General features: G+C 41.1%; 1 protein-coding gene across 6 annotated transcripts; it reads right to left on the bottom strand.

Moving 5' to 3' along the window:
* Positions 1 to 25,669, bottom strand: LOC111952510 (E3 ubiquitin/ISG15 ligase TRIM25). 6 transcript variants are annotated; one of them, XM_070435278.1, is made up of 11 exons: positions 25,598 to 25,669; positions 22,768 to 23,050; positions 16,474 to 16,671; positions 15,078 to 15,296; positions 12,083 to 12,178; positions 11,546 to 11,779; positions 9,891 to 9,913; positions 8,729 to 8,874; positions 6,979 to 7,149; positions 2,921 to 3,013; positions 1 to 2,527 (listed from the first exon to the last, which is right to left on the bottom strand). In XM_070435278.1, exons 1-10 carry the CDS (start codon positions 25,612 to 25,614, stop codon positions 2,964 to 2,966), a joined length of 1,437 nt encoding a protein of 478 aa, XP_070291379.1. In that variant the 5' UTR covers positions 25,615 to 25,669; the 3' UTR covers positions 1 to 2,527; positions 2,921 to 2,963. The 6 variants fall into 6 exon arrangements, with proteins under 6 accessions (XP_070291379.1, XP_023827014.1, XP_023827053.1 ...); XM_023971246.2 differs by lacking the exon at positions 1 to 2,527 and having other exon boundaries at positions 2,547 to 3,013; XM_023971285.2 differs by lacking the exon at positions 1 to 2,527 and having other exon boundaries at positions 2,547 to 3,013; positions 25,621 to 25,669.
* Positions 25,670 to 26,266: the final 597 nt, after the last annotated feature.

The raw sequence follows: 26,266 nt of genomic DNA, 5'->3' as shown, positions 1-26,266 counted from the left end.
AACACAATGTAGAATTATATTAGCTTACCACAATAGCCAAACACACAAACGCATTTATTCACCGCAAAGGTAGCTTTCGCAAAAACCAGCAAAAGATATCAAATTAATCACTAACCTTTGGACAACTTCATCAGATGACAGTCTTATAACATCATGTTATACAATACACTTATGTTTTGTTCGAAAATGTGCATATTTAGCACTGCAATCGTGGTTATACATTGTGAATATGTAGCAACATTTTCCCAGAATGTCCGGAGATATTTTGGACACTCACCTAATCTGACCAAAGAACTCATCATAAACTTTACATAAAAATACTTGTGGTATGGCAAATGAAKGATACACTGGTTCTTAATGCAACCGCTGTGTTAGATTTAAAAAAATAACTTTACTATAACATACAGCTTGCGTTATTGTGAGACAGCACTCACCAACACGGCGTAGAATAGGAGTCAATATTTTACACAGAAATACAAAATAACATCATACATTTTTTCTTACTTTTGCTGAGCTTCCATRAGAATGTTGTACAAGGAGTCCTTGGTCCAGAATAAATCGTTGTTTGGTTTTAGAATGTCCATTTCTTCTGTCGAATTCGCGCCACAATGCTAGCCAGGGTTACTAACATTCCCATCCTCTCTTGGCGCAAAGAACGGAAAACTCCAAAAGTCCCAATAAACGTTGAATAAACTGATAAAACTCGGTTGAAAAAACCTACTTTATGATGTTATTATCAAATGTATCAAATAAAATCAGAGCCGGAGATATTCGCCGTGTATACCGACCGCTTTTCAGAAGACAATGTGGAGCTCCTTCGRGCGCCTTGGAAAACTGACAAAATGGCTGACCTGTCACTCCAAAAGCTCTTGTTCGACCTCAGATCAAGCTAGACACCCCATTCCACCTTCCACTGCCTGTTGACATCTAGTGGAAGGCGTATGAAGTGCATGCATATCGATAAATATAAGGCGATTGAATAGGCAGGCCCTGAAACAGAGCCTCGTTTTCAGATTTTTCACTTCCTTAATGGAAGTTTGCTGCAAAATGAGTTCTGTTTTACTCACAGATATAATTCAAACAGTTTTAGAAACTTGAGTGTTTTCTATCCAATAGTAATAATAATATGCATATTGTATGATCTAGAATAGAGTACGAGGCCGTTTAAATTGGGCACGATTTTTTCCAAAGTGAAAACAGCGCCCCCTATTGACAAGAAGTTAACCTAGACTACTTAACGTTACTAGCTCGGTATTTGAAGTTAGGGTTAGGGTTATATTTTCATTAGTAGTCTCAGGTAAAAGCGCATGCTTTTTATTCATTATTTATTAGCTAATCATTCAGTCGAATACGCTATGCCATTGAATCTGTCTTTGAGCATTAAGGGACGTTAATGGCTAGCTCGGTCCATGACATTATGTTATTATATTTTTCAATCTTGAAGTACAAGGGCAAATGTTATTAATCAGCGACTGAAATTTCACACTACGTGATATTCACCTCCGGATTTGGAGACTTGTAGAACGCCCCTCAATCTGGGTTTGGCAGATGCCAGGAGAACGCTACCTGCCCCAATGCAGTGCCAACTGTAAAGTTTGGTGGAGGAATAATGGTCTGTGGCTGACCTTAACCCCATCAAACACGTTTYGGATGAATTGGAACGCCGACTGAGAGCCACGCCTAATCGCCCAACATCACTAATGCTTGTGGCTGAATGGAAGCAAGTCCCAGCAGCAATGTTCCAACATCATGGACCAACCCCATATTAATGCCCATGATTTTGGGATGAGATGTTTGAGCAGGTGTCCACATACCTTTGGTCAGGTAGTATTTATCTATGCGCACACTTTCACCAAGAAGCGTTTTACAGTTGACGTTCCCAAAACGTCCAAGTATAAGTTACTGTAACTGCTACATGATAAGCAATTTCATGTAGCAAGTAACCTAGCTGCATATATCTTAGTCAAACTCATAAAATGTTTTACCTATAGGCTATAGTCATTCTATACTGAACAAAAATATAAACATGTAAAGTGCTGGTCCCATGTTTCATGAGCTGAAATAAAAGATCTCAGAAGTTTTCCATACGCACAAAAAGCTTATTTTAAAGTTTACATCCCTGTTAGTGAGCATTTATCCTTTGCCAAGATAACCCATCCACCTGACAGCTGTGGCATACCAAGAAGCTGAATAAACAGCATGATCATTACACAGGTGCACCTTGTGCTGCGGACAATAAAAGGAAACTAAAATGTGCAGTTTTGTCACACAACACAATGCAACAGATGTCTCAAGTTTTGAGGGAGCGTGCAATTGGCATGCTGACTGCAGGAATGTCCACCAGAGCTGTTGGCAGATAATTAATTGAACGTTAAGTTCTCTACCATAAGCCTTCTCCAACATCATTTTAGAGAATTTGGAATTCCAATGTCCAAATGGCCCCATAACCACAGACCATGTGTAACCTCGCCAGCCCAGGACCTCCACATCCGGCTTTTTCACCTGCGGGATTGTCTCCATTGGTGGTCTGAAAGAAGCCAATGAAATGWAATAACAGCACAATGCATTTATTTATTTTTATAACATTCATGCAGAATTGATTGGCTGGATAGAACGACAACTAATTTGCTCAAAATCACCCGTATGAAAATCCCTGAAAAATATACTATTTTGTCAAATGATATTTACAAACATTCACTGTCAACTTTCGTAACAATGTGAAGAAAAAACAGATCCCATGCAAGACACAAAAGCCATGATGTACCACCATGTTATTTGCAGAACTGTGCAAATAGATAGCCATACAAAACATGTCTAAAATAGCACAAGTTATCGATTGCTACAGTCATTAGAAGTAGACCTGCAAATGTTTCTCCGAACTGCAAGTCATGAAACATGGGTCGTATTCATTAGTACGCACCATTTCAAAACTTTTTGCAACGGGAAAGGAGAACGAGGGCTTCTTATTTGACAAGTTCTGGTCCATCCTTCCCAGTTTTCTTCTGTTTGGTGCCTAATGAATAGGACCGTGGGTGTGCAAATGATTACAAACATATACTGCATTATACTGTGCATTATTAAACAGATTGATAAACATTCTCAACTTATTTGACAAATTGCGAACAGCTTTTGAAGAACACACCCACGCTTTACACATCCACTCGTCTGTCAAGTCTCCTTTGGTTTCTTTCTATAATCCATCTTTGGTATAAATTCACATAAGTCAGAATTCAGTCAAGACATGCACTCACGTGTCTGGTTACACAAACACCTAAATGCTAGCCTGGTCCCAGATCTGTTTTTGCCATCTTGCTAACCCCTATGGTTATAAATATTGGACTCAAGGATACCTAGATGCACTAAATTAGTTGTGAACTATTGTGGTTTGAAATTCATATCTGCAGGTCAGTGCAATACCTTTTAATTATATATATATTATGTAATATTAATGATCCAGTGCACTCAAATAATAAACACAGTATAACAATGCACCATGCGTTCAACCAGAGAATACAAAATAAAATGTAGCTTTCACTGTATTCAGACCCCTTGACTTTTTCCACATTTTGTTACATTACAGCCTTATTCTAAAATGTATTAAATTATGTATTTTTAATACAACTGTAATAAACATAAAAAACAGGACTACCTTATTTACATAAGTATTCAGACCCTTTGCTATTAGACTCGAAATTGAGCTCAGGTGCATCCTGTTTCCATTGATCATCCTTGAGATGTTTCTACAACTTGATTGGAGTCCACCTAAATTCAACTGATTGGACATGATTTGGAAAGCCACACACCTGTCAATATAAGGTGCCACAGTTGACAGTGCATGTCAACAAAAAACCAAACCATGAGGTCGAAGGAATTGGAACACAGTGGCCTTCATTATTCTTAAATGGAAGACGTTTGTAACCACCAAGACCCTTCCAAGAGCTGGCCGCCCGGCCAAACTGAGCAATCGGGTGATAAAGGAATTTATATGTTTAAAGATAATGATTAAATAATTCCACTCTGAAACTTAACCATTAGGGATTATAGTTTATGTAGCATGTATAAGGAATAATTAAAGTATTAAACATAAGTCCAACTAGGTTCAGAGGAGACCTGGGTGGGAGAGAAATGTGTGTGTATGTGTGTGCCTAAGAAAATACAGAGAACAATTAAACTGTGTTTGACCTGACCTAGCTAGAACTCTGAGWAACTTATGATAGGACAGGGAGTACTTCTCAAGGTTTCCCTAATCTCGGGGGAATGGAACTGTCGGCTGGGTAGTGATACACAGTGGTGAGAACTCTGGAGAAGGATACAACTCACTTACTGTTCGTGTGTATGTATGTGCGTAGGATACCTACTGTTTGTGTGGAAGTATGTGCGTAAGTAGGGAGCAAGTATAAAATGGATGTCTTTGTATAATGGACTTGAGTGCTCTCGTGAATAAACATTTTGACTATTGTAAGCTGGGGACTCTGTCTGTTTCATTTAAACCAGAACCTTACAAATTCTGGGTTGCAGACTGAGTAGATTAATTTAAGTTTATGAACATTGATAATGAAATTTTCATAACATCGGGGGAGAAGGACCTTGGTCAGGGAGGTGACCAAGAACCCGATGGTCACTCTGACAGAGCTTCAGCGTTCCTCTGTGGAGATGGGAGAACCTTCCAGAAGGAAAACCATCTCTGCACCACTCCACCAATCAGGCCTTTATGGTAGAGTGGCCAGACGGAAGCCACTCCTCAGTAAAACGCACATAACAGTCCGCTTGGAGTTTGCCAAAAGACACCAAAAGACTCTCAGACCCTGAGAAAAAAATATCTGGTCTGATGAAACCAAAGATTGAACTCTTTGGCCTGAATGCCAAGGATCACATCTGGAGGAAACCTGGCACCCTCCCTATGGTGAAGCATGGTGGTGGCGGCATCATGCTGTGGGGATGTTTTTCCATCGGCAGGGACTGGGAGATTAGTCAGGATCGAAGGAAAGATGAACGGAACAAAGTATAGAGAGATCCCTGATGAAAACCTGCTCCAGAGCGCTCAGGACCTCAGACTGGGGCGAAGGTTCACCTTCCAACAGGACAACAACCCTAAGCACACAGCCAAGACAACGCAGGAGTGGCTTCGGGACAAGTCTCAATGTCCTTGAGTGGCCCAGCCAGAGCTCGGACTTGAACCCGATCAAARATCTATAGAGAGACGCTCCCCATCCAACACGACAGAGCTTGAGAGGCCTTGCAGAGACAATTGGGAAAAACTCCCCAAATACAGGTGTGCCAAGCTTGTAACGTAATACCCAAGCAGACTCGAGGCTGTAATAGCTGCCATAGGTGCTTCAACAAAGTACCGAGTTAAGGGTCTGAATACATAAGTAAATGTGATTTCAGTTTTTTTTWATACATTTGCTAAAATGTCTAGAAACTTGTTTTTGCTTTATAATTATGGGGTATTTTGTGTAAATTAATGGAGGGGGGAAAAAACTAATTTAATACATTTTAGAATAAGGCTGTAATGTAACAAAAATATGGATAAAGTCGAGGGGTCTCTGAATACTTACCGGAATGCACTATATACTAGACCAGGTCCTGTATTCATAAAGCGTCTCAGAGTAGGATTTCAGATCTAGGAACAGGTTCCCCCTGTCAATATTAACTTATTAATTATGATCTAAAAAGGCAAAACTCCTACACTGAGGTGTTTTATGACTATGGCCCCAGACCTGGGTCTAAAAACCATTTAAAATAATTTCAAATACTGTACTTGATTGAGTTTGCCTAGTTTAATGCAACCAATAGAATATATCTAAAACTGCAAACCCCACCCARCTGGCACACCAGTCAGGTTAGGAACAAGTGCTTTGGTCAAAAAATAAAACAGTTTGAGGTTAGAATTAGAAACCCAGTGTTTAGCTATAACAGTATAATCTTGAACTACAAAAATATAGTCTTCATCCCAAATGGTACCCTACTGCCTAAATCAGGGCTATTCAACTGGTGGCCTGCGGGKCAGATCTGGCCCGTTTATTTATTTAGACTGGCCCTTTGATCAATTGTGTAAATCCGACATTCAGTGCCAAAATGACAAGCACTATGGTTTCTAGCACCTATGTGACATTTGGATTCTTCTTTCTTTATATGAATTTGGCTCTAGCATTTTAACGGTTTAAGGGAACAAATACTTTTTGACCCCATTMCTGAAAGCTAAGCACACGTACGTGCCTTCTGATGCCCACGAGGACTTGCTAGAAGTGTGACAAAAAAAACGCACCAAATGACTGAGGGAAATAAATTCAAAGCATACTTCCTTCAGACTGGAATTTGGCATTACCTGACTTGACATATCTTTGTGTTATTTTTTGAGATACTTCGTTTTCAGATTTTAAAATGACCTAATTTCTTTTAAGAAGCTTTTAATGGTGAGCGATCATTGCGCCTTTTCCTTTTCAATGATTACATTTATGGGTTGCACCTCTAATCACATTGGTTGAGCGACATCCACTTCTTTCCTAATTCATTTTAGCAACAATTTAAGAAAAGTACTTTATTGGTGTGTGCTTTTCTTTTTTAAACAGTTCTTCCTTAGAATAAACGCATGTGGAAAATGTCTGCCCCCCCTGCAATGAACTTTTTTTTTTTACATCTGTACGAATATAGTTGAATAGCCCTGGCCTAAATAGTGTACAACTTTTGACCAAAGCCTGGTCAAAAGTAGTGCACTATATAGGAAATTTGGTGCCATGCACCCATAAACATCTCCCCTTCGAAACATTGATGTGTAGATGTAGAATGTATAATATTTGAAAGGTTTCCCAAAATGGTTGGGAAAATCCTAAATTCAAAGCATTTTTTTTTTACAGTCAAATATTGATGTCAGTGGGAGGCTATGAGAGAAAGTTTGACTTAAATGAAAGAATGGATTTGACGATTCACCCCAGTCATTTCATCAGTTCGAATAAATCTCCTCTTCATCTTCCTCACCGTAGAGCTCGTCTGCTGACTCGTGGTCGTGTATACCCTCCTCTTCCTCGCTCATCTCCTCCTCTTGTTCATCTCCATCACTGCCATCCTCCTCGTCGTCGTCGTCGTCATCTTCATCCTCCTCTTCCTCCTCCTCTCCTCCGGTGTCCGGGTCTTCCCTGACTGAAGGACCTGGTAGAAGACAAAACCTTTAAAACTAGAATCTGCATTTTGTGAAGCAGAGCCACTGTTCACCCCCAATGCCTTTTGTTTATATTTTGTTGATGAAACGGAAGAGCAGCGTCCGGCAGCGTTGTTAATTAAATTTCGCCATACATATTCTGCTGTTCAATCGCAAAAAATGTTGTTGTTTCAAGTAACTTCTTTGTTGTAATATCCCAAACGGATTTGMCAGTTTCACCAAATACAGATTCTAGCTTTAAGAGGAGAACAATACTTTGTCGATTTGTCGTCACTGGGAAACAAATGTGTGTGTGTGTGTGAGTGTGAGAGAGTGTTGCACAGTATACTGGTATCACAGTACCAAAATGCCATGATACCAACATTTTTAAATACCTTAGTACCGTTTCATATGATAATACCAACTTTTTCAGCCCTACCAATCTAAAGAACCCACTGGCGCCTGTTATAAAATGTTTATAAAGTCTGCTGTTTAGTTACATTTTTGACGGGCGGGGATGGAGTCCATGATCAGTCTTCTGTTGTGACATTTGTACATTGGAGCAGCACGCAAAGCAATGCAAAGTTGATACATTGTATATAATTTAATCTCTGGTATAACCAAGAGCACAGGCCAGTCTGAGTATAGGCTTTGCAAGTTCGCTGTCAAGCAGCAGTGCCAGAGAGGAAAAACAGCTTCGCGACAGGCTTTCAGATTTACAGCAAAGGAAACTGCTTGCTCTAGCTCAAACGGCAAAAAAAGGAGCATTTTCCTTCTTCCTGCACGATTTATATATTATTTCACAAACCATGTCACGGGCCATTTTAAACTAATCCCAGACTGCTAATTATTGGTTTGATAACAAACAATGTTGTTCAGTCATGTTACCTAGCTAACTAAAAACATATTTGGGGAACCTATTAGATTTKTTTTATTCAATGCAGTCTGGTATTAGAACGGTAGCCCCTACCTGCAAAAGCAGGGTGTCTGCGGAAAGCTGTGTATCTTGGCTACACCTGACACGGTCGCCAGGTGTGCGGTGTTTCCTCCGACACATTGGTGCAGCGAGCAGTGTGTCAAGAAGCAGTGCGGTTTGGCAGGTCGTGTTTCTGAGGACGCATGGCTCTCGACCTTCGCCTCTTCCGAGTCTGTACGGGAGTTCCAGCGATGGGACAAGACTAACTACCAATTGGATATAACAAAATTGGGGGAAAAATACAACAAAAAATCCATATGTGTTGRATTGAGTGAAAGTGTGGATATCAGTGACAGGTTTTTTGTGTAGCACATGCGCATAACATTCAGAAAACAGGAACAATTGTCTGGGGGACGGGGCGAACAGTACGCTAGAACACTGAATTGTTCCCCCGTGGTATCGAGATACTATTCGGTATCATAATACTTGGCCTGGTATCATATCGTTAGTAAAATGTTGGTATCGTGACAACACTAGTGCATGACCACAAATTCTAAATGTATTCAAATTATTCTAAACTTCCAACACCCTGGTTCCTTTATCTCACGCGCGCGCACACACACCTCTTTCTTTCCCCTCACTCACTCATGCACGCAAACACGTCTGTTACTCACATATATCGTCGATGAAATGAGAGATGCAGGAGCGTACATTAGTGAGGAAGTCATCCTGCTTAACCTCCAGGGCCTCGGCCAGGCCTTCAGTGTCCACACCAACATACTCTGGGTAGAAGAGGGGCTTCTTCAACTGCCTGCAGAAACTGGGACACACGCATTGCAAATTGCACATCACCCATAGACAGGATGAGAGACGCACTGCAAATGGCATTTCACCCATAGACAGGACACACACAAAACATATAATATTACACCCCATACAGACAGACACATTTCCGGTATACAGTGCCTTCAGAAAGTATTTATATCCCTCGACCTAGTCCATCTTTAGTTGTGTTACAGCCTGAATATAAAGTTGATTAAATACATTTCTCACCCATCTACACACTAAACCCAATAATGACAAAGTGAAAACCTGTTTCTAGAAAACATATTAAATGAAATACAGAAATATGTAATTTACATAAGTATTAACACCCCTGAGTCAATACTTTGTAAAGCACCTTTGGCAGCGATTACAGATGCGAGTCTTTATGGGTAAGCCTAAGAGCTTTCCACATCTGGATTGTGTAACATTTGCCCATTATTCTTTTCAGAATTCTTCAAGCTCTGTCAAATTGGTTGTTGATCATTGCTAGACAACCATTTTCAGGTCTTGCTATAGATTTTCAATTAGATTTAAGTCAAAACTGTAACTTGGCCTCTCGAGAACATTCACTGTCTTCTTGGTAAGCACCTCCAGTGTATATTTGGCTTTGAGTTTTAGGTTATTGTCCTGCTGAAAGGTGAATTAATCTCCCAGTGTCTGGTGGAAAGCAGACAACCAGGTTTTCCACTAGGATTTTGCCTGTGCTTAGCTTCACTCCTTTTCACTTACTTTCTGAATGCACTTTATTATGTGACTTGTTAAGCAGATGTTTACTCCTGAACCTATTTAGGCTTGCCATAACAGAGGTTGGATACCTATTGACACAAGACATTTAAGATTTTCATTCATTTGTAAAAATGTCTAAACATAATTCCACCTTAACATTATGGGGTATTGTGTGTAGGCCAGTGACAGAATACATTTTAAATTCAGGCTGTAACAACAAAATATTGAAAAAGTCAAGGGGTGGAATACTTTCTGAAAGGACTGTAACCTACAACAATAACTTACTTTTTGCTTGATGATTTGTATGCCTAAACAGCAAATCAGAGAAAAAGATTAACATTTATTAGTTCCAGAAAACAGAACGAAAAATGAACTATTTAGGGACAGCAGGAGATTTTCCTGACCATGTGACTTTTTGTTCTGGTCAGTGAACAGCATCAACCACTTATGTACTATCCTTGATGATTTGAAATGCATATCCACCTGTTCATGTACAGTTGCGTCCAAATATATTGGAACCCTTGAAATTTTCATTAATAATTTCCTATTTCTCAAATAAGTTGAAAAACAAAATTGATCTCCACACCCCCGTCATTGGACAATTTTAATTTAGAAAATAAAGACTAATGGCATGGACAAAATTATTGGCACCCCTGAGTTAGTACTTGGTTGCACAGACTTTGGCCAAGATAACTGCCAACAAATGCTTAATGTAGCTATATGAGCTTGCTGCACCTTTTTACTGGTAATTTGGCCCACTCTCAGCAACAAACTGCTCCAATTCTTCAATGTTTCCACTAACTCCTGTTMTCAGCTCTCGCCATAGGTTTTGGATACGATTCAGATCTAGACTCATTGCTGACCACTCCAGAACTGCTTCTTGAACCTTTGATGTGTGCTTGAGTTTGTCGTCCTACTGAAAAATCCACAACCTGCAACAGACACAGTTTTTGGAGTCTGGGTTGAACATTGCACTCCAAAGCCCCTTGATAATCTGTTGATTTCATAATGTCTTGCACACATTCAAGGCCTCCAGTGCCAGAAGCAGCAAAGCAATCCCACAGCATTATCGAACGTCCCCAATGTTTGATTGTGGGGAGGGTGTTCTTTTCTTTGAATAGATGTGGTAAAGAGGTCAATGGAACGCAGACCATGGGGGATAGTAGGATGCCGGATTGGCGCACATTCAACAAATCGGATCAATTCGATGAAAAGAACACTCGCACTACAATCTAAAACGAGGAGGCTTGATAATGCTGTGGAGGTTGCTTTGCTGCCTCTGGTACTGGGGGCCTTGAACATGCTCAAAGCATCTTGAAATCAGCAGATTACCAGGTGTTTTGGAGTCCAATGTTCAACCCAGTGTTCAAAAATGGGGTCTTCTTTGAAGATTGTGAGTCTTTCAGTAGGACAACAACCCCTTACACACATCAAAAAGCACCCAGGAATGGTTCGAGAGATGCTGGCCAGCGAAGAGTCCAGATCTGAATCACACCCAAAATGTGGCAAGATCTGAAAACAGCAGTTGGTGGAGGGCAACATTGAAGAATTAGAGCATGTTTGCTGCTAAAAAGTGGGCCAAATTGCCAGTAGGAAGGTACAGTAAGCTCATTGATGGCTACAAGAAGCATGTATCTGCAGTTATCTTGGCCAAAGTACTAGCTCCGGGGTGACAATTTTGTCTTAAGTTTACCATTTTAATTTAGAAAATAAAGTTAACAAAAATAAAATGCTGCAATGTTGAAAATCCAACAACGTGTGGTGACCAAAACTGTTTGAAATTTCAACTTATTTTAGAAGAAATAGGGAATTATTTAAGAAAAGTGTAAAGGTGCCAACATATTTGGCCGCAACTGTATATCCATTGTATGGCTGAATATATTATTATTTAAAAACATTTTGTTAAATGAAAACAATCAAATTAAAAACCACACACTGACCTCTAGGAAGCGAAAGGGGTCGTTCTCCTGGGCGAGGTCCTGGATTCTGCTGTGGACATCCTGCAGACGAGCGTGGTCCTGGGCCACCTTGGCTATGTTCCGCTGGATGTTGGGGCCACACTCGCTCTCTTGGGAGCGGGTACAGTCCCTTAAGGCTGTGAGGAAGCCCTCCAGGTGGACCTGTAACACCTCCCCCACCGCCATGATCCGCTGGTCCGAGTCCTCCAGGAACTTCTGCACAGAGAGAGGGAGAGGGTTGAGAGATGGGGGCAGGGGTGTGCGTGTGTTTAACCAGAGAAAACCAACTAATCAGTGTCCAAAGTTTCTCTTCATCTGCCACTAAAGTAAAATGCATGAAAATATACAACTCTGTGAACAAACAAATACATGACATCTTACATTATGTTAAGAGTCCAGGTCGGTACTCAGAAAGTGTCTCAGAATAGGAGTGCCYATCTAGGATCAGGTCCCCCCCGTCCATATAATCATATTCATTCAGTCTACAAGACAAAACATATCCTGGATCAGCACTCTCACCTTGTTAATTTGTTCCTCCACTTTCTGCTCCTGGAGAGTTTTTTCTGCTTTGCTCAACTTCCTGTCCACCTTCTGTAGCTGGGTCTCCAGAATGCCCTGAGGGACCAGAGAGAGAGGGGGAGTTTGGGGGAAGAAGAGAGAGGAGAGAGTGTGTGTTAGGGGGGAGAGAGATAGAGACAGGGGGAGAACCAGTGTTACCTACATTCACCATGACAACAAGACTATAGTGAGGGTAAATGGTGAACTGAACTGGAAATGTCTCACTTTCTCTCATTGGTTCAGACAAGTCACTTCTGGAAATGGGTTGAACAAGTCATTCAAACAGTGAGTTCACAAGTTTTGCTGAGTCCTAAATGACACGCTACTTTATAGTTTACTACTTTTGAACAGAGCCCTATGGGATAGCTTTCTTCCCACTATAGGGAATAGGGTGCCATTTGGGACTCACACATTGTCTCATTCGCTCAACCATGTCAGACTAGTGACAACAATACAATGATATTCACCTGCGTTCTAGACTCAATAGCCATTCTGTGGCAGCCTAGTCTAGAGCACAGAGGTGTGGTCTTTGTATCTGTGTGTGTGTGTGTGTGTGTGTGTGTGTGTGTGTGTGGTTCACTGTTGAGTGTGTGTGTTTACCTTTTGTTTGATTGAAAGTAATAGGGGGTATATTCTTCTTGCTTGTGAGTGTGTTCTAGCAGAGCTTTTACAGACCTGCCAACCCTGTTCAACTTTTTAGAGTACCAGAAGCGKGTGGCAAATTGGAAATTGAACTCGCAGATTGCCGAATTGGGGTTCTCTTTCCCCCGCACGCTCATGCTGTTTGTGAGTATGATCGCAATTACAGAATTGTGCCAAATCAAGTCTATAAAAGGTTGGAATACTTTCTTGACATTATTCCATTTACAGATATGGTAAAAGTCACTAACAAGATATAATTAGAAATAACACAAATTATTCTTTATTCTTGGAGTTTTCTTACTTTGTTAAACAAATAAGTTATTTGTTTAGGTACAAAATGTACAAACGTCTTATCCACGATACCCTTTTCATTTAAAAACTCTGATATGATAAGAACAACAAATGTTTGAAGCAGATCATCAGTATCAAATAAACATGTTATTCATAATAAAAACGAAAACGCTATGATAGGAAACAGTGGGTGAGAACAAATCTTCTGGAGACCTTCAAATGTTCAACAGATTTGCCTGGTAGCTAGCAGATGTAGCTTTATGCAGAAGGGCATTGGGGTAGACTTCTCTGTGGCAAACAGTTCCTCTGACAATCATTGAAACCTTCTTGGTAAGGAGAGCACTCAGCATGTCTGTACTGAGGGAGGCTCTGTACTGGGTTTTGTTCTTGGAAACGAGACTGAATATTTGTTCGCAGTCTGCATTGCAGTGGAATATAACCAATATCCCCAGCATCACATCCGAAAGGTGGGAGTAGACCAGGCTGCCCCCCCCCCCCTTTTTTTCATTGTGCCGATTTCTCTCCAGGCCTGATCTGTGCGCATGTTAACCAGACTCTGCTCAAAAGGTTGTTGCCTGATCAACAGAGGCTCCCTCAGGAATAATGCATGGAAAGCATGCCATGAAAAAGTTGAGGGATGAGAACTTAGCAGTCTGCCTGTTGGCAATGTCAGCGACCACAGCATGCTGGAGGAGCACAACTCCAAATGGAAATTTCAGCAACACGTAGTCTACTGCAGAGGAAAATACGTTTCTGACATCTGCATAGAAGGTCTTCAGATCCAGCTTGCCTTGGCCCCCAAGTTTAGTCTCTATACTAGAGGAACGCTTCTCACCTCTCAAACAGGGCAAATCACTAGGGCCAGCTCACAAGTATTGGCTTTATAGACACGGTTCCTAATTAACACTAAAAGCAAAATCATTTTGAAAACATAAAAACAAAAAGAATTGATTGCATCGACAGACCGCAAACTGGCTACACAGAGTTTACTACTGCTACTGCTAAGGGAATCTGAACGCTGTTCGCTAGAAGAGTCCGGTGTTTCAGCCTATCTAAAAGGTGCCTATTGGATATCTTTGGTGCGCTAACATCATTTCAGATTTTCGAAATTGATAAAATCTCAAATCTAGTGCAAAGGCATTTTAGAAGCATTGCCTCTATAGCTAATAGCGGACACTCATGCATTCTTCATCAAGCAGTCTTCTAAACTCCCGACTCCATTTAATGCCAAGATGTTTATATTTACTTTTGATTATAKTTTTGTAATGCTTTTTGTGACGTGGATCATAATTACAGTTACAGTCTATCAGGATGCATGATCCTCGTAATGTTACGTGGAAAATACAACTAATGTTACGTGCAAAATACAACTAATGGGACGCAGAATTAAATGTATATCACACTTTCTTTCACTAGCAAATGCGAGTGAACTGCTGGCCCACTGAATGTCCATCTTATGTTCGCTAACGTTAGCTTGAAATAATTTAGTGTTTACCTTTCCACAACACACGGCGTCGAAAAGGGATTTGTCCACGTGTTTACATACAGCTGACAGTCGGCAAACTCAGCATCACAACAAACAAAAGGAGAGGCAGACACGGGGCAGACACGTCGAATAATGATGTATTAATCTCCATGTCCGTTGACACAAACTCCGTACATGTCTGTGTGTTGCAGCTCGAGAATCGGGATGTTAGATTTACTCAGTGAATCTATTTTTTATTTTTTTAAATAAAAAATGTAAAAACCAAAATCAGGCCTTATTAATTTCTGTGTACTTTTAACTCGAATCTCGTACCTGCGTACATGGACAGAGAATTGCGTAGTTGGTACGCAAAATGAGTGCATTTTGGCAGGTCTGCTTTTACCTTCAGATCTTTCATGGTGTTCTTTGGTTTTTGGAGTGCTACATTTAGGCATGTACATCACCCTCCTGACTAGTAGACCAACCAACAGAGACCTCTCAACACTACCCTTCTTCCTACAATCATTGTAATTTAGGTTCCAACTCTAGAGCCTTTACCTTCAGACCCTTCATGGTGTTCTTCAGGGTCTTGATGGTGTGTCCGGCGTGGCCCCCTTCTATGGTACAGGCATTACAGACACACACCCTGTCGTCCATGCAGTAGTAGCGGTACATCTCATCATGTTCGGGACACTTCCTCTTCCTCAGGTCTCCCAGGGGCTCGGTCAGGAGGTGCTCCCTAAATGCAGGGAGCTCCAAGTGGGGCTTCACATGCTCCTGACACATGGACAAAATTAAGAAAAAAAGTAATGTTTGAAAATAAATATATATTTGGGAGGCACTATTTGTCAATCAATCATTAGGGGAGTTTTGTATGACCAACGCAAACGTGGCCAAAGACATGACTGAAACAGGAACCAACTTTTCTGTAATTCTAAAGCTAGAGGTCACAAATGAAATTGATACTTGAGACCTCTCTAACCAATTCAATTGTACACAGTCTATGTTTTAAGTTTGTGTGTGTGATATGGGGGTATAGAAAAGTGACATTTATAAAGAAAAACTTTTATTAACAATCGCAGCAGTGTAAAGTACTTAAGTAAAAATACTTTAAAGTACTACTTAAGTAATTTTTTGGGGTATCTGTACTTTACTATTTATATTTGACAACTTTTACTTCACTACATTCCTAAAGAAAATAATGTACTTTTTACTCCATACATTTCCCGAGACCTAAAAGTGCTCGTTACATTTTGAATGTTTAGCAGGACAGGAAAGTGGTCAATTTCACACACCTATCAAGAGAACATCCCTGCTCATCCCTACTGCCTCTGATCTGAGGGATTCAATAAACACAAACGCATATTTTGTAAATTATGTCAGAGTATTAGTGTGCCCCTGGCTATCGGTAAATAAAATTAAAATAAGACAACGGTGCTGTCTGTTTTGCTTTATATAAGGAATTTGAAATTATTATTACTTTTGATACTCAAGTATATTTAGAACCAAAAACGTTTAGACTTTTACTAAGTAGTATTTTACTGGGTGACTCACTTTTACTTGAGTAACTTTCTATTAAGGTATCTATTATTTTACTCAAGTATGACAATTGGGTACTTTTTCACCAATGAATCGCAGCTCTGATGACACTGCCATGTTGATATGAGCCTTGCTGTTGAAAAACCACTAGCGTCCGACTTTCGGTTGTCGCAGATGCACCTCCAGACTTCACTCGCCAACTTGTGTCTACATTCAGCTTAGTTAGCCTTAGTGCTCGAACACACCCAATGTGTTGAGAATACTGGTGCTGCGCAAAAACTTAGATTTAGATAGCAGAATAATGTTGGAATATTTCTGCTCCACAGTGCTTTACCAAGGGTGCCACACATGAACATATTTGGAATTATGGGTGCTAAATAGCAATATTCCATGTATGGGCCTCCTAGATCTTTACCTGACACATGGACACCTCGCATTTCAGACACGTCTTCACCGCTAACACCACCTCTCCTCCAGCCCCGGGAGCTCCAGGTTCCCCTTTCCCCGCCTCGCTAATGTCCCCTGGACGGCAGTAGTCACAGGGCACGGACACAAGGGTCTTGGCTGTTGCCGGGCGGCCACCATCTGGTTGTTGTGGTCTTGACAACGCTGCCTGGACATCATAGTGACAGCACAGAGAAAGGACAAGGAATAGAGTATGCTGTGTTTTGTGGTAGACCTATATGCTATGAATCAGTAGAGTAGGCTATTGTAGAGATTAATTATCCTGAAACTAAGGTCATCATCACAGTGACATATAAAATAGCAAAAATATATCAAATGAATGGCATTAGGTAATCACGATTAATCAACATTTTTGAATTTGCTCAAATTTGGCCCTAAATAAACCCTTTTCCATTTCAAACACAGTGCATTGAATTACAGGCATATTATGTTTTGATTGTAAGGGACAGAAACACAAAATGATCTACATCAGAACGTTTTAATAGCATTTTTCACCACAGACAAAGACACTGTAACATACAGCTTATTAATGAATGGTCCCAGTGTTTAAGTAGGCCTACTCCCTCTCATTAATGTTATTGAAGTGTAATTCGCGCACAGCACATTCTCTCTCTCTCTCTCTCTCTCTCTCTCTCTCTCTCTCTCTCTCTCTCTCTCTCTCTCTCTCTCTCTCTCTCTCTCTCTCTCTTCGCCCCTTCCTTTTCTCCTCTCTCTCTCTCTCTCTCTCTCTTCTCTCTCTCTCTCTCTCTCTCTCTCTCTCTCTCTCTCTCTCTCTCTCTCTCTCTCTCTCTCTCTCTCTCTCTCTCTCTCTCTCTCTCTCTCTCTCTCCTCTCTCTCTCTCTCTTCTCTCTCTCTCTCTCTCTCTCTTCTCTCTCTCTCTCCTCCACACCCACACCCACACCCACACCCACACCCACACCCACAAGTACTGTTAATGCTTCAGCCTTCTAAATGAGTGTGACTATTGGAAAAAATAACTGGCTCTATGGATATAAAGAGCTTTTAAACTTGTCCAACAATGTTATGAACACACTAACTATCTGCACTGTTCAGATAACCCGCTCACACACATCCTCTCACATACACACACAATCATACACACCCCACTGTTGCATATGCAGCCTACCTTTGAAGCATCTCTTTGAGAAGCCTATTCCATTTCAGTCCTTCCTGTGCCACCCAAATGTGCACAGCAAGGTCAAGTTATCCGGTTGGCTAGCTAGCTAAGTAACATTACTAGCTAAACACTAGCTAAACGACCCTGAAGTTGCTTGTTTAGCGACTTCAGGGTCATTTAAAATGACCCGCGACATGAGCACAAATCCGCAGCAGAAAGAAAACATAGCTCCAGTAATATTAGCCATAACTTTTACGATTTGGCCTAGAGGCACACGGTCTTCAGCGATGTAGCTGAAGGCGCAAGCATTGACTGTAGCTGTGTTTTGTTCTACGCTTAACCCCCTAAGTTCAATGCAGTGAAAGGTGACAGAGCTAGAGCAGTGTTTGTCATCCCGAAAAATCGGGATGACAAATCGTCTGTAGCATCCGAAAAGTTTATGACCCCTCTGTGGAAAGACGAGACTCTCACGATCACGTTTGTGTTCTCCATTTTGCTTTACGACCCCCACAACCATCTTGGGACTTGTCTGAAGTAAGTACAGACGATCTGCCAACTTGTGTCTGTAGCATCCGAACAGTCTGGGCTACACACTAACCCTCTGTGGAAAGGCGAGTCTCTCACAAACACGTATATGTCGGTTGTTTTGCTCTAGGACACCCACAGGCCTCACAAAACTAGTTTGAAGGTCCCCCGGTACCAGTTGAAAGAAATACATGTAAGTATGTATGGAGACTGACAAAAATAAGGGGTTAAATACATGTAGAAAAAAAATACATATATAGGACAGACACTTCAGAACAAACTTCCTTTAGAGTTTTATTTTTTATTTTTTGGGGGAGACAATCGGTTGTTCCATGCAGGGGTGCAACTTTCACTGGGGACGGGGGGGCATGACCCCCCCACATTCTCAAATTGCATTTGTCCCCCCCAGTTTTATCATTGCACTGTGATACAAAAAGTGGCATTGGTATGCTTTAGGACCATGCGGACACATCAGAGCGGTCAGGTAGACTCTTTGGCAGTTTTAGCCAGCTGGATTTAGGACTGCGCGGACATCACAGAGTGTGCGAACAGAGGCACCTGTTGCCTGTGTGTGTTGTGCTTTTTCTCCGAGTTGTAAAAGCAAGCAGAGCAGAAACTGGCTACTCTTTATTTGACTGATATCACTGGCAAGGAAATGCTGTTTGACTTAACATAAATGTTTTTATTTATTACCAGTGCTGAGTTGGTAGTGTAACTGACATGTAACGTTAGCTAATGCATTACATGTTTCATCCCCTCTCAACTGAAGTGAACGAACTAGCTAGCTAACTAGTAGTTACCACAGCCAGTTCAGCTCCAGACTCTAGCTATCTGTCAGGTAGCTGTATCTAACAGCTTGTGTGTATGGAAATGTTCTGTAGCCTTTGTTTTGTCGCGTTTCAACAGAAGTAAATTAACTTGGCTAGTTTTCAATAACTTTAGTTATTATTTTTGCCTCAATCCCACTACATCGGAATCAAACGATGAAACTAGTGGCCAAACAATTGAAGACCGATATTCTGACATTTTTTGAAAGCACAATGTGAGTTTTATTATTCAGTATAGCAATGTAACGTTATTAATCTGTCAGTTTCCCTAGCTAATTCCATACTTCTCACACTGACACTGTATAAACAGCGCTACAGGCTTCACTGTCATGGTGCACAGTCAGTACACAACACTATGCTCATCATGTCTCAGCAGGATCAGACAGCCAGGGAAGACCAGTCTACAGAGCTCAGGTTAATTTTGCAGTATATTATAACAACCAGTGAATGGGTGCAAAGCTCCAATCTTGAGTTGATGGGTAGGCTACTGTGTAGGATCGGGGAATAATGGTCATTTCAATTACTGAACCATTGATTCTATTTTTGGATAATATAATGTATAATGTACACCAAGGTCATTCTTTGTCATGCCTCATCTGAGCAGGTTCAAACAGTGACAGGGGTCTCAGGTGGGTCAGGCAACCTGGGAAGACCAGTCTAACGGCGCTGAGGTGAACTTTGGCAGATGCAACACTTTATTCTGTCTGTGCAGCAAACACTGGACAAGCCAGAAGATTCAAAGATAAACTTTAGAGGTTTGTCATACTATTTCCAAACCGTATCAAGGGTTGATAGAGGCTTTTACCGATGACACAAAACATGTAAAACAAAAAAGTGAGGAAGATCTGGGAGACACTATTGATGAATGGATACAGATACACTACCGTTCAAAAGTTTGGGGTCACGGGCCTCCCGGGTGGCGCATCGCAGTGCTAGCTGTGCCACCAGAGATTGTGGGTTTGAGTCCAGGCTCTGTCGCACCTGGCCGCGAGCGAGAGGCCCATGGGACGGTGCACAATTGGCCCAGCGTCGTCCGGGTTAGGGAGGGTTTGGCCGGCAGTGATATCCTTGTCTCATCGCGCACTAGCGACTCCTGTGGCGGGCCGGGCGCATTTCACTCTGACCAGGCCTCCAGGTGTACGGTGTTTCCTCCGACACGTTGGTGCGGCTGGCTTCCGGGTTGGATGGGCATTGTATGGTTGGGTTGTGTTTCGGAAGACGCATGGCTCTCGACCTTTGCCTCTCCCGAGTCCGTACGGGAGTTGCAGCGATGAGACAAGACTAACTACTACCAATTGGATACCACGAAATTGGGGAGAAAAACAGGGGTAAAAACATATATAAATAAATAAATAATAATAAAAAAAGTTTGGGGTCACTTAGAAATGTCTTTGTTTTTGAAAGAAAAGCACATTTTTGGTCTATTAAAATATCAAATTGATCAGAAATACAGTGTAGACATTGTTAATGTTGTAAATTACTATTGTAGCTGGAAACAGCAGAACTTTTATGGAATATCTACATAAGCGGACATACAGAGGCCCATTATCAGCAACCATCACCACTGTGTTCCAATGGCATGCTGTGTTAGCTAATCCAAGTTTATAATTTTAAAAGGCTAATTGATCATTAGAAAACCCTTTTGCAATTATGTTAGCACAGCTGAAAACTGTTGATCTGATTAAAGAAGCAATAAAACTGGCCTTCTTTAGACTAGTTGAGTATCTGGAGCATCAGCATTTGTGGCTCAAAATGGCCAGAAACAAATAATTTTCTTCTGAAACTCGTCAGTCTATTCTTGTTCTGAGAAATGAAGGCTATTTCATGCAAGAAATTGCCAAGAAACTGAAGACTGTACAACGCTGTGTACTATGTCCTTCACAGAACAGCGCTAACTGGCTCTAACCAGAGTAGAAAGAGGAGTGGGAGGCCCCGGTGCACCACTGAGCAAGAGGACAAGTACATTAAAGTGTCTAGTTTGAGAAACAGACGCCTCACAAGTCCTCAACTGGCAGCTTCATTAAAAAGCACCAGCAAAACACCAGTCTCAACGTCAACAGTGAAGAGGCGACTCTGGGATGCTGGCCTTCTAGGCAGAGATGCAAAGAAAAAGCCACATCTCAGACTGGCCAATAAAAAGAAAAGATTAAGATGGGCAAAAGAACACAGACACTGGACAGAGATATGGGTTTTTCTTTGCAACTCTGCCTAAAAGGCCAGCATTTAGGAGTCGCCTCTTCACTGCTGACGTTGAGTCTAAACCATATATATATTTTTGAGAATGTGGGAATGTTCTGTGGGTATTTAAAGAACAATCCTGTCGAAGTTGTTTTATTTTGTGACATCAGGAAAGGCAGTAGGACAAGATAACGGTATCTCTGGAAGTGTACATTCCTCAGTTATTAGTTTTCTACCTCAATGTTGTATAAAATGAATGAATAAATATGAAACTATTTGTGAAAAGATGTAATGTGATGTTAGCCTTCTAAATTAGAAAATTTAGAGTTAATTTGGGAAATAAAGACCAAACATTTTCCCGTGGTGCCCCGACTTCCTAGTTAATTAAAGTTACATGATTAGTTTAAATCGCATAATTAAATGACACAGAGAATTGATTTGATAATATACTGTCTTCACATTTAATGATAGTCAACGACACAACACTAGCATTTATAGCGGCTAAGAATTGCATTGGCATTAATTGGAAGGTTGGTTATCCTCGCGCAATGTCACAATAGATGGAAGAAATGTGATGCATCACTAGATTTGATTTATTAATAAATGATTAAGGGTATACTGTGCAACTTTCGTAAGTTCTGGATGCCTTATATGGAATACTGTACGACAAAAAGAGTCTAATGAAAACATGCCCACGTCAGGGGAGATACCTATTTAGCCAATCCCTAGCTGCTGGGCGGCTCAGTACTGGCCCTTGTGATCCAGCTATATTGTGTGCAAGTAAAAAGAGCACTACAGTACTATTAGGCCTGTGATCTGAATTACAGTGCCCTCCATAATTATTGGGAAGTCATATATTTTTCAGCTCAATACACCAAGTTTGGATTTGAAAACAAACAATGACTATGAAGTCAAAGTACGTACTGTCAGCTTTAATGTGAGGGTATTTTCATCCATATCGGGTGAATCGTTTAAAAATTGCAGCACTTTTTGTACATCGTCCCCCCATTTTAGGGGAGCAAAAGTAATTCAGACCCCCTGCCAGGTTATGTCCCCCCTCTTCTAAAACAAAAGTTGCGCCCCTGGTTCCATGTGGTGAAGCTGTTATTCAATAGGTTTGTATGAGCTAATAGCAGTAAGGCCAAAAATATATTTTCATCAAATAATTAGATGTATTTTTTTATTTATTTCAAGGGGTCTTAAAATTCAAAAATCAAAATGATCCTTGGTAAGACGAGCTTAAAACAATTCCATATAGCTTAGTAGAACCCCCCCCCCGGCTTAGACTCTTACGGGTTAAAAGGGTCAATGCAGAAACACGTGCACTTAAAAGGTTTCGAGGGTTGAACAAATAGAGACGCAATTAACGACGTCAAAAAGAATTACGCCGATAAACATCACGCATTAACTTTGACAATTCTACTATAAACTGATCAACTTTACTTTTCTGCTTTTACCACAACTTCTGTGACCAAGCGCCATATGTATCAAGCGTCTCAGAGTAGGTGTGCTGATCCAGGGTTGAAAAGGTAAAACTGATCCTAGATCAGCACTACTACTCAGACGCTTTGTGAATATGGCCCCAGACCACACATACCTGTCCCCGGAGGCGGTAGTCGTCGGCGATGTTGGCCAGCTTGAAGTTCTTCTGCGAGGCCGCGGAGCAGCGGTGGCTCTCGCGACACTCTGGGCAACGGAAGCGACCTCGCTCTGCCTGGCGTTTGAGGCGACGGACGCAGAGGAGGCAGAAGTTGTGGCCGCAAGGCAGCAGGTGGGGGTCCCGGAACAGGTCCAAGCACACCGGACAGGTGAGCTCATCTTCTAGAACAGTGGACTGATCCATGGAGGTAGCCATGATGGGAAGGGAAAAGGGGAGGAAGCTTATAGATGGGAAGAAAAGGGGGAAAGGAACAGAGCTGAGCTTATTTGAGAGGGGGAAAAGCCAAGGTATGTGTGGTTTGGTCACAGTAGCTGTAGAGTAGTAGAAACATAAAATAATTTAGTAAGATGTTAAGCGATATCATAAAATTAAACATTGAAAGGAGTTTATATCCCTCTAATATAAAACATGGTTATTGGAGTATTCCGAGGTGATCAGATAAGCAGTAACACATTTGGCAATTTAAAACAGAACAAGATTTAAACTTATAACTTCTCATTTCCAATAAACACTGTTGATGTTGGATGAAAAGTGTAAGAGATGAGTCACCCAGCTCTGAACTTGCTGACAAACCTAAAGTTGAAAAGGTAATTTGTGGTCGTAGTTGAATATCTGCTAGGGTGTATTCATTAGGTTGATAATGTTGCAAAACGTTTTGCAACTGAAACCGTTTACTCCAAACGGAAAACATTTTCCCTTGGAAAACCAGTTACTATTGGACAAATGAATGTTGGTCCCTCCAGGTTTCGTTCAGTTTGCTTCTGTTTGTCATGAACAGTAAACGGTTTCATTGCAAGACGTAACGAACAGGGATGGAAATTAAGCTAGCCCCCTAGCCCGTGGCTACTTTTCAGAAAGAACTAGAACAGTAGAAAATGAGCACAACTAGCCCATCGGCTAGTGAAAATTTGTATTTTCAAATATTGCATGACAAAATAAATAACTCACCATTACATACAGTGCATCCTTTAAGTATTCAGACCCTTGACTTTTACACAATATTACGTTACAGCCTTATTCTAAAATGTTTTAAATAATTTCCCCTCATCTATCTACACACCCCATAATGACCAAGCCAAAAACAGTTTTTTAGAAATGTTTGCTGATTTATAAAAAATATAAATACCTTATTTACATAAGTATTTCGACCCTTTGCTATGAGACTCAAAATTGAGCTCAGGTGCATCCTGTTTCCATTGATCATCCTTGAGATGTTTCTACAACTTGATTTCAGTCCACCTGTGGTAAACTGAATTTAAGGTCCCCAAGAACACAGTTGCCTCCATCATTCTTAAATTGAAGAAGTTTGTAAACACCAAGACTCTTCCTAGAGCTGGCATCGCGGCCAAACTGAGCAATCGGGGAAGAAGGGCCTTGGTCAGGGAGGTGACCGAGAACCTGATGGTCACTCTGACAACGCTCCAGAGTTCCTTTGTGGAGATGGGAGAACCTTTCAGAAGGTCAACCATCTCTGCACCACTCCACCAATCAGGCCTTTATGGTAGAGTGGCCAGACGGAAGCCACTCCTCAGTAAAAGGCACATGACAGCCCGCTTGGAGTTTGCCAAAAGGCATCTAAAGGACTCAGACCATGAGAAACAAGATTATCTGGTCTGATGAAACCAAGATTGAACTCTTAGGCCTTAATGCCAAGCGTCACGTCTGGACGAAACCTGGCACCCTCCCAACAGTGAAGCATGGTGGTGGCACCATCATGCTGTGGGGATGTTTATCCATCGGCATGGACTGGGAGACTAGTCAGGATCGAGGAAATGATGAACGGAGCAAAGTACAGAGGGATTCTTGATTAAATTCTGCTCCAGAGCACTCAAGACCTCAGACAGGTTCACCTTCCAACAGAAAACAATCCTAAGCACACAGCCAAGACAACGCAGGAGTGGATTTGGGACAAGTCTCTGAATGTCCTTGAGTGGCCCAGCCAGAGCCCGGACTTGAACCTTTATCTAACATCTCTGGAGAGACCTGAAAATAGCTTTGTAGCGACGCTCCCCATCCAACCTGACAGCGCTTAAGAGAATCTGAAAAGAATGGGAGAAACTCCCCAAATACTGGTGTGCCAAGCTTGTAGCATCACACCCAAGAAGACTCAAGGATGTAATCGCTGCCAAAGGTGCTTCAACAAAGTACTGGGTAGTAAAGGGTCTGAATTCTTATGTAAATAATATTTCAGTGTTTTATTTTTAATAAATTTGCTAAAATGTCTCAACCTTTTTTTGCTTTGTCATTATTGTGTATTGTGTGTAGATTGAGGGGGGAACCCGATTTTCTAGAATAAGGCTGTAACATAACAAAATGTGGAGTAAGTAAAGGGGTCTGAATACTTTCCGAATGCACTGTACATGACATCTCCCTTTCTTTAGATGCACTGTAGCTAGCCAACTCTTTCAACGTCAACGATACTGGAGACATCTAGCTACGTCTTGTATGCAAGTGCAATGGCTCAAAACAAAAGCAGTTGAGTTCAAATCTATTTATATTATAAATAGAATACGCTGACCTACATGGAATGTTGTAGTTTCGAGCGCTAACGTTAGCTATCTAGCTAAAGTTAATCAATTAGCTAGCTATCATAGGTGGCATAATAGCAACGCAAGCGCACCTTGTGGCGCTAGGCGTTGACAATACAAACATTGCCGCACATACCGTACGTCTATAACAGAGGACACCGTATTTCACAAATTCTTAATTAGCCTCTCTCATTCCTTGCCATACCGGAATCTCCAATGAACACGATTCAGGCACTTACAATTGTTCTTCGACCATTCTTACCAGGGAACCGAAAGTGAACTCTCTCGTGACCTCGTGACGCTGCGGGCAAGCTAATAGGGTCACGTGAATAGAATGCGCGCGTTGAACTCTTTATATTATTTTGTATTATTATTAAACAGTAACACACAATACGGAACAGACAGAGGGATTACATAAAGAAAAATCCACATAAAATCGAGACAGGTAGTGACATTTTGTTTTGCATACATTTGAATGATTCTAAATTATTTTCCAAATCAGTTAAATATTTTAAAAGGGACCATTTCTTCATACATTTTGATTTGTGTATGAAAAATGTTCCTAATAAAATAGAGATTAATGTCGAATCAGTTTCGTAAAATAATATGTCAAACTTGCATATTTAAATGGTTGTATGCATTTTGTTGCCAAGATATAGCTTCAAATCAGTCCAGAACACCTGATTATGCAAACTACAAAATAAGTGTTCAATGGATTCCGTTTCTAGTTCACTGGTTAACAACAGGTATACATTTAGAAATCAAGCTATTACACGGGTATGGATAATCTTAACAGAGACCTTACTCTGTTTGTCACCATAAATGTGTGTGGAGTGAGCCAAACAAGGCGTCAGTACACGTCAAACGATGGAGTCCAAAAAGCGCTCGTGGAACTTTTTCCAGCCACA

The sequence above is a fragment of the Salvelinus sp. IW2-2015 genome, linkage group LG3 (genome assembly GCF_002910315.2).
Source record: "Salvelinus sp. IW2-2015 linkage group LG3, ASM291031v2, whole genome shotgun sequence".
Taxonomy (NCBI): Eukaryota; Metazoa; Chordata; class Actinopteri; order Salmoniformes; family Salmonidae; genus Salvelinus; species Salvelinus sp. IW2-2015.
Note: the sequence above shows the minus strand (reverse complement) of the source record. Positions and strands in the feature narration are given on the sequence as shown.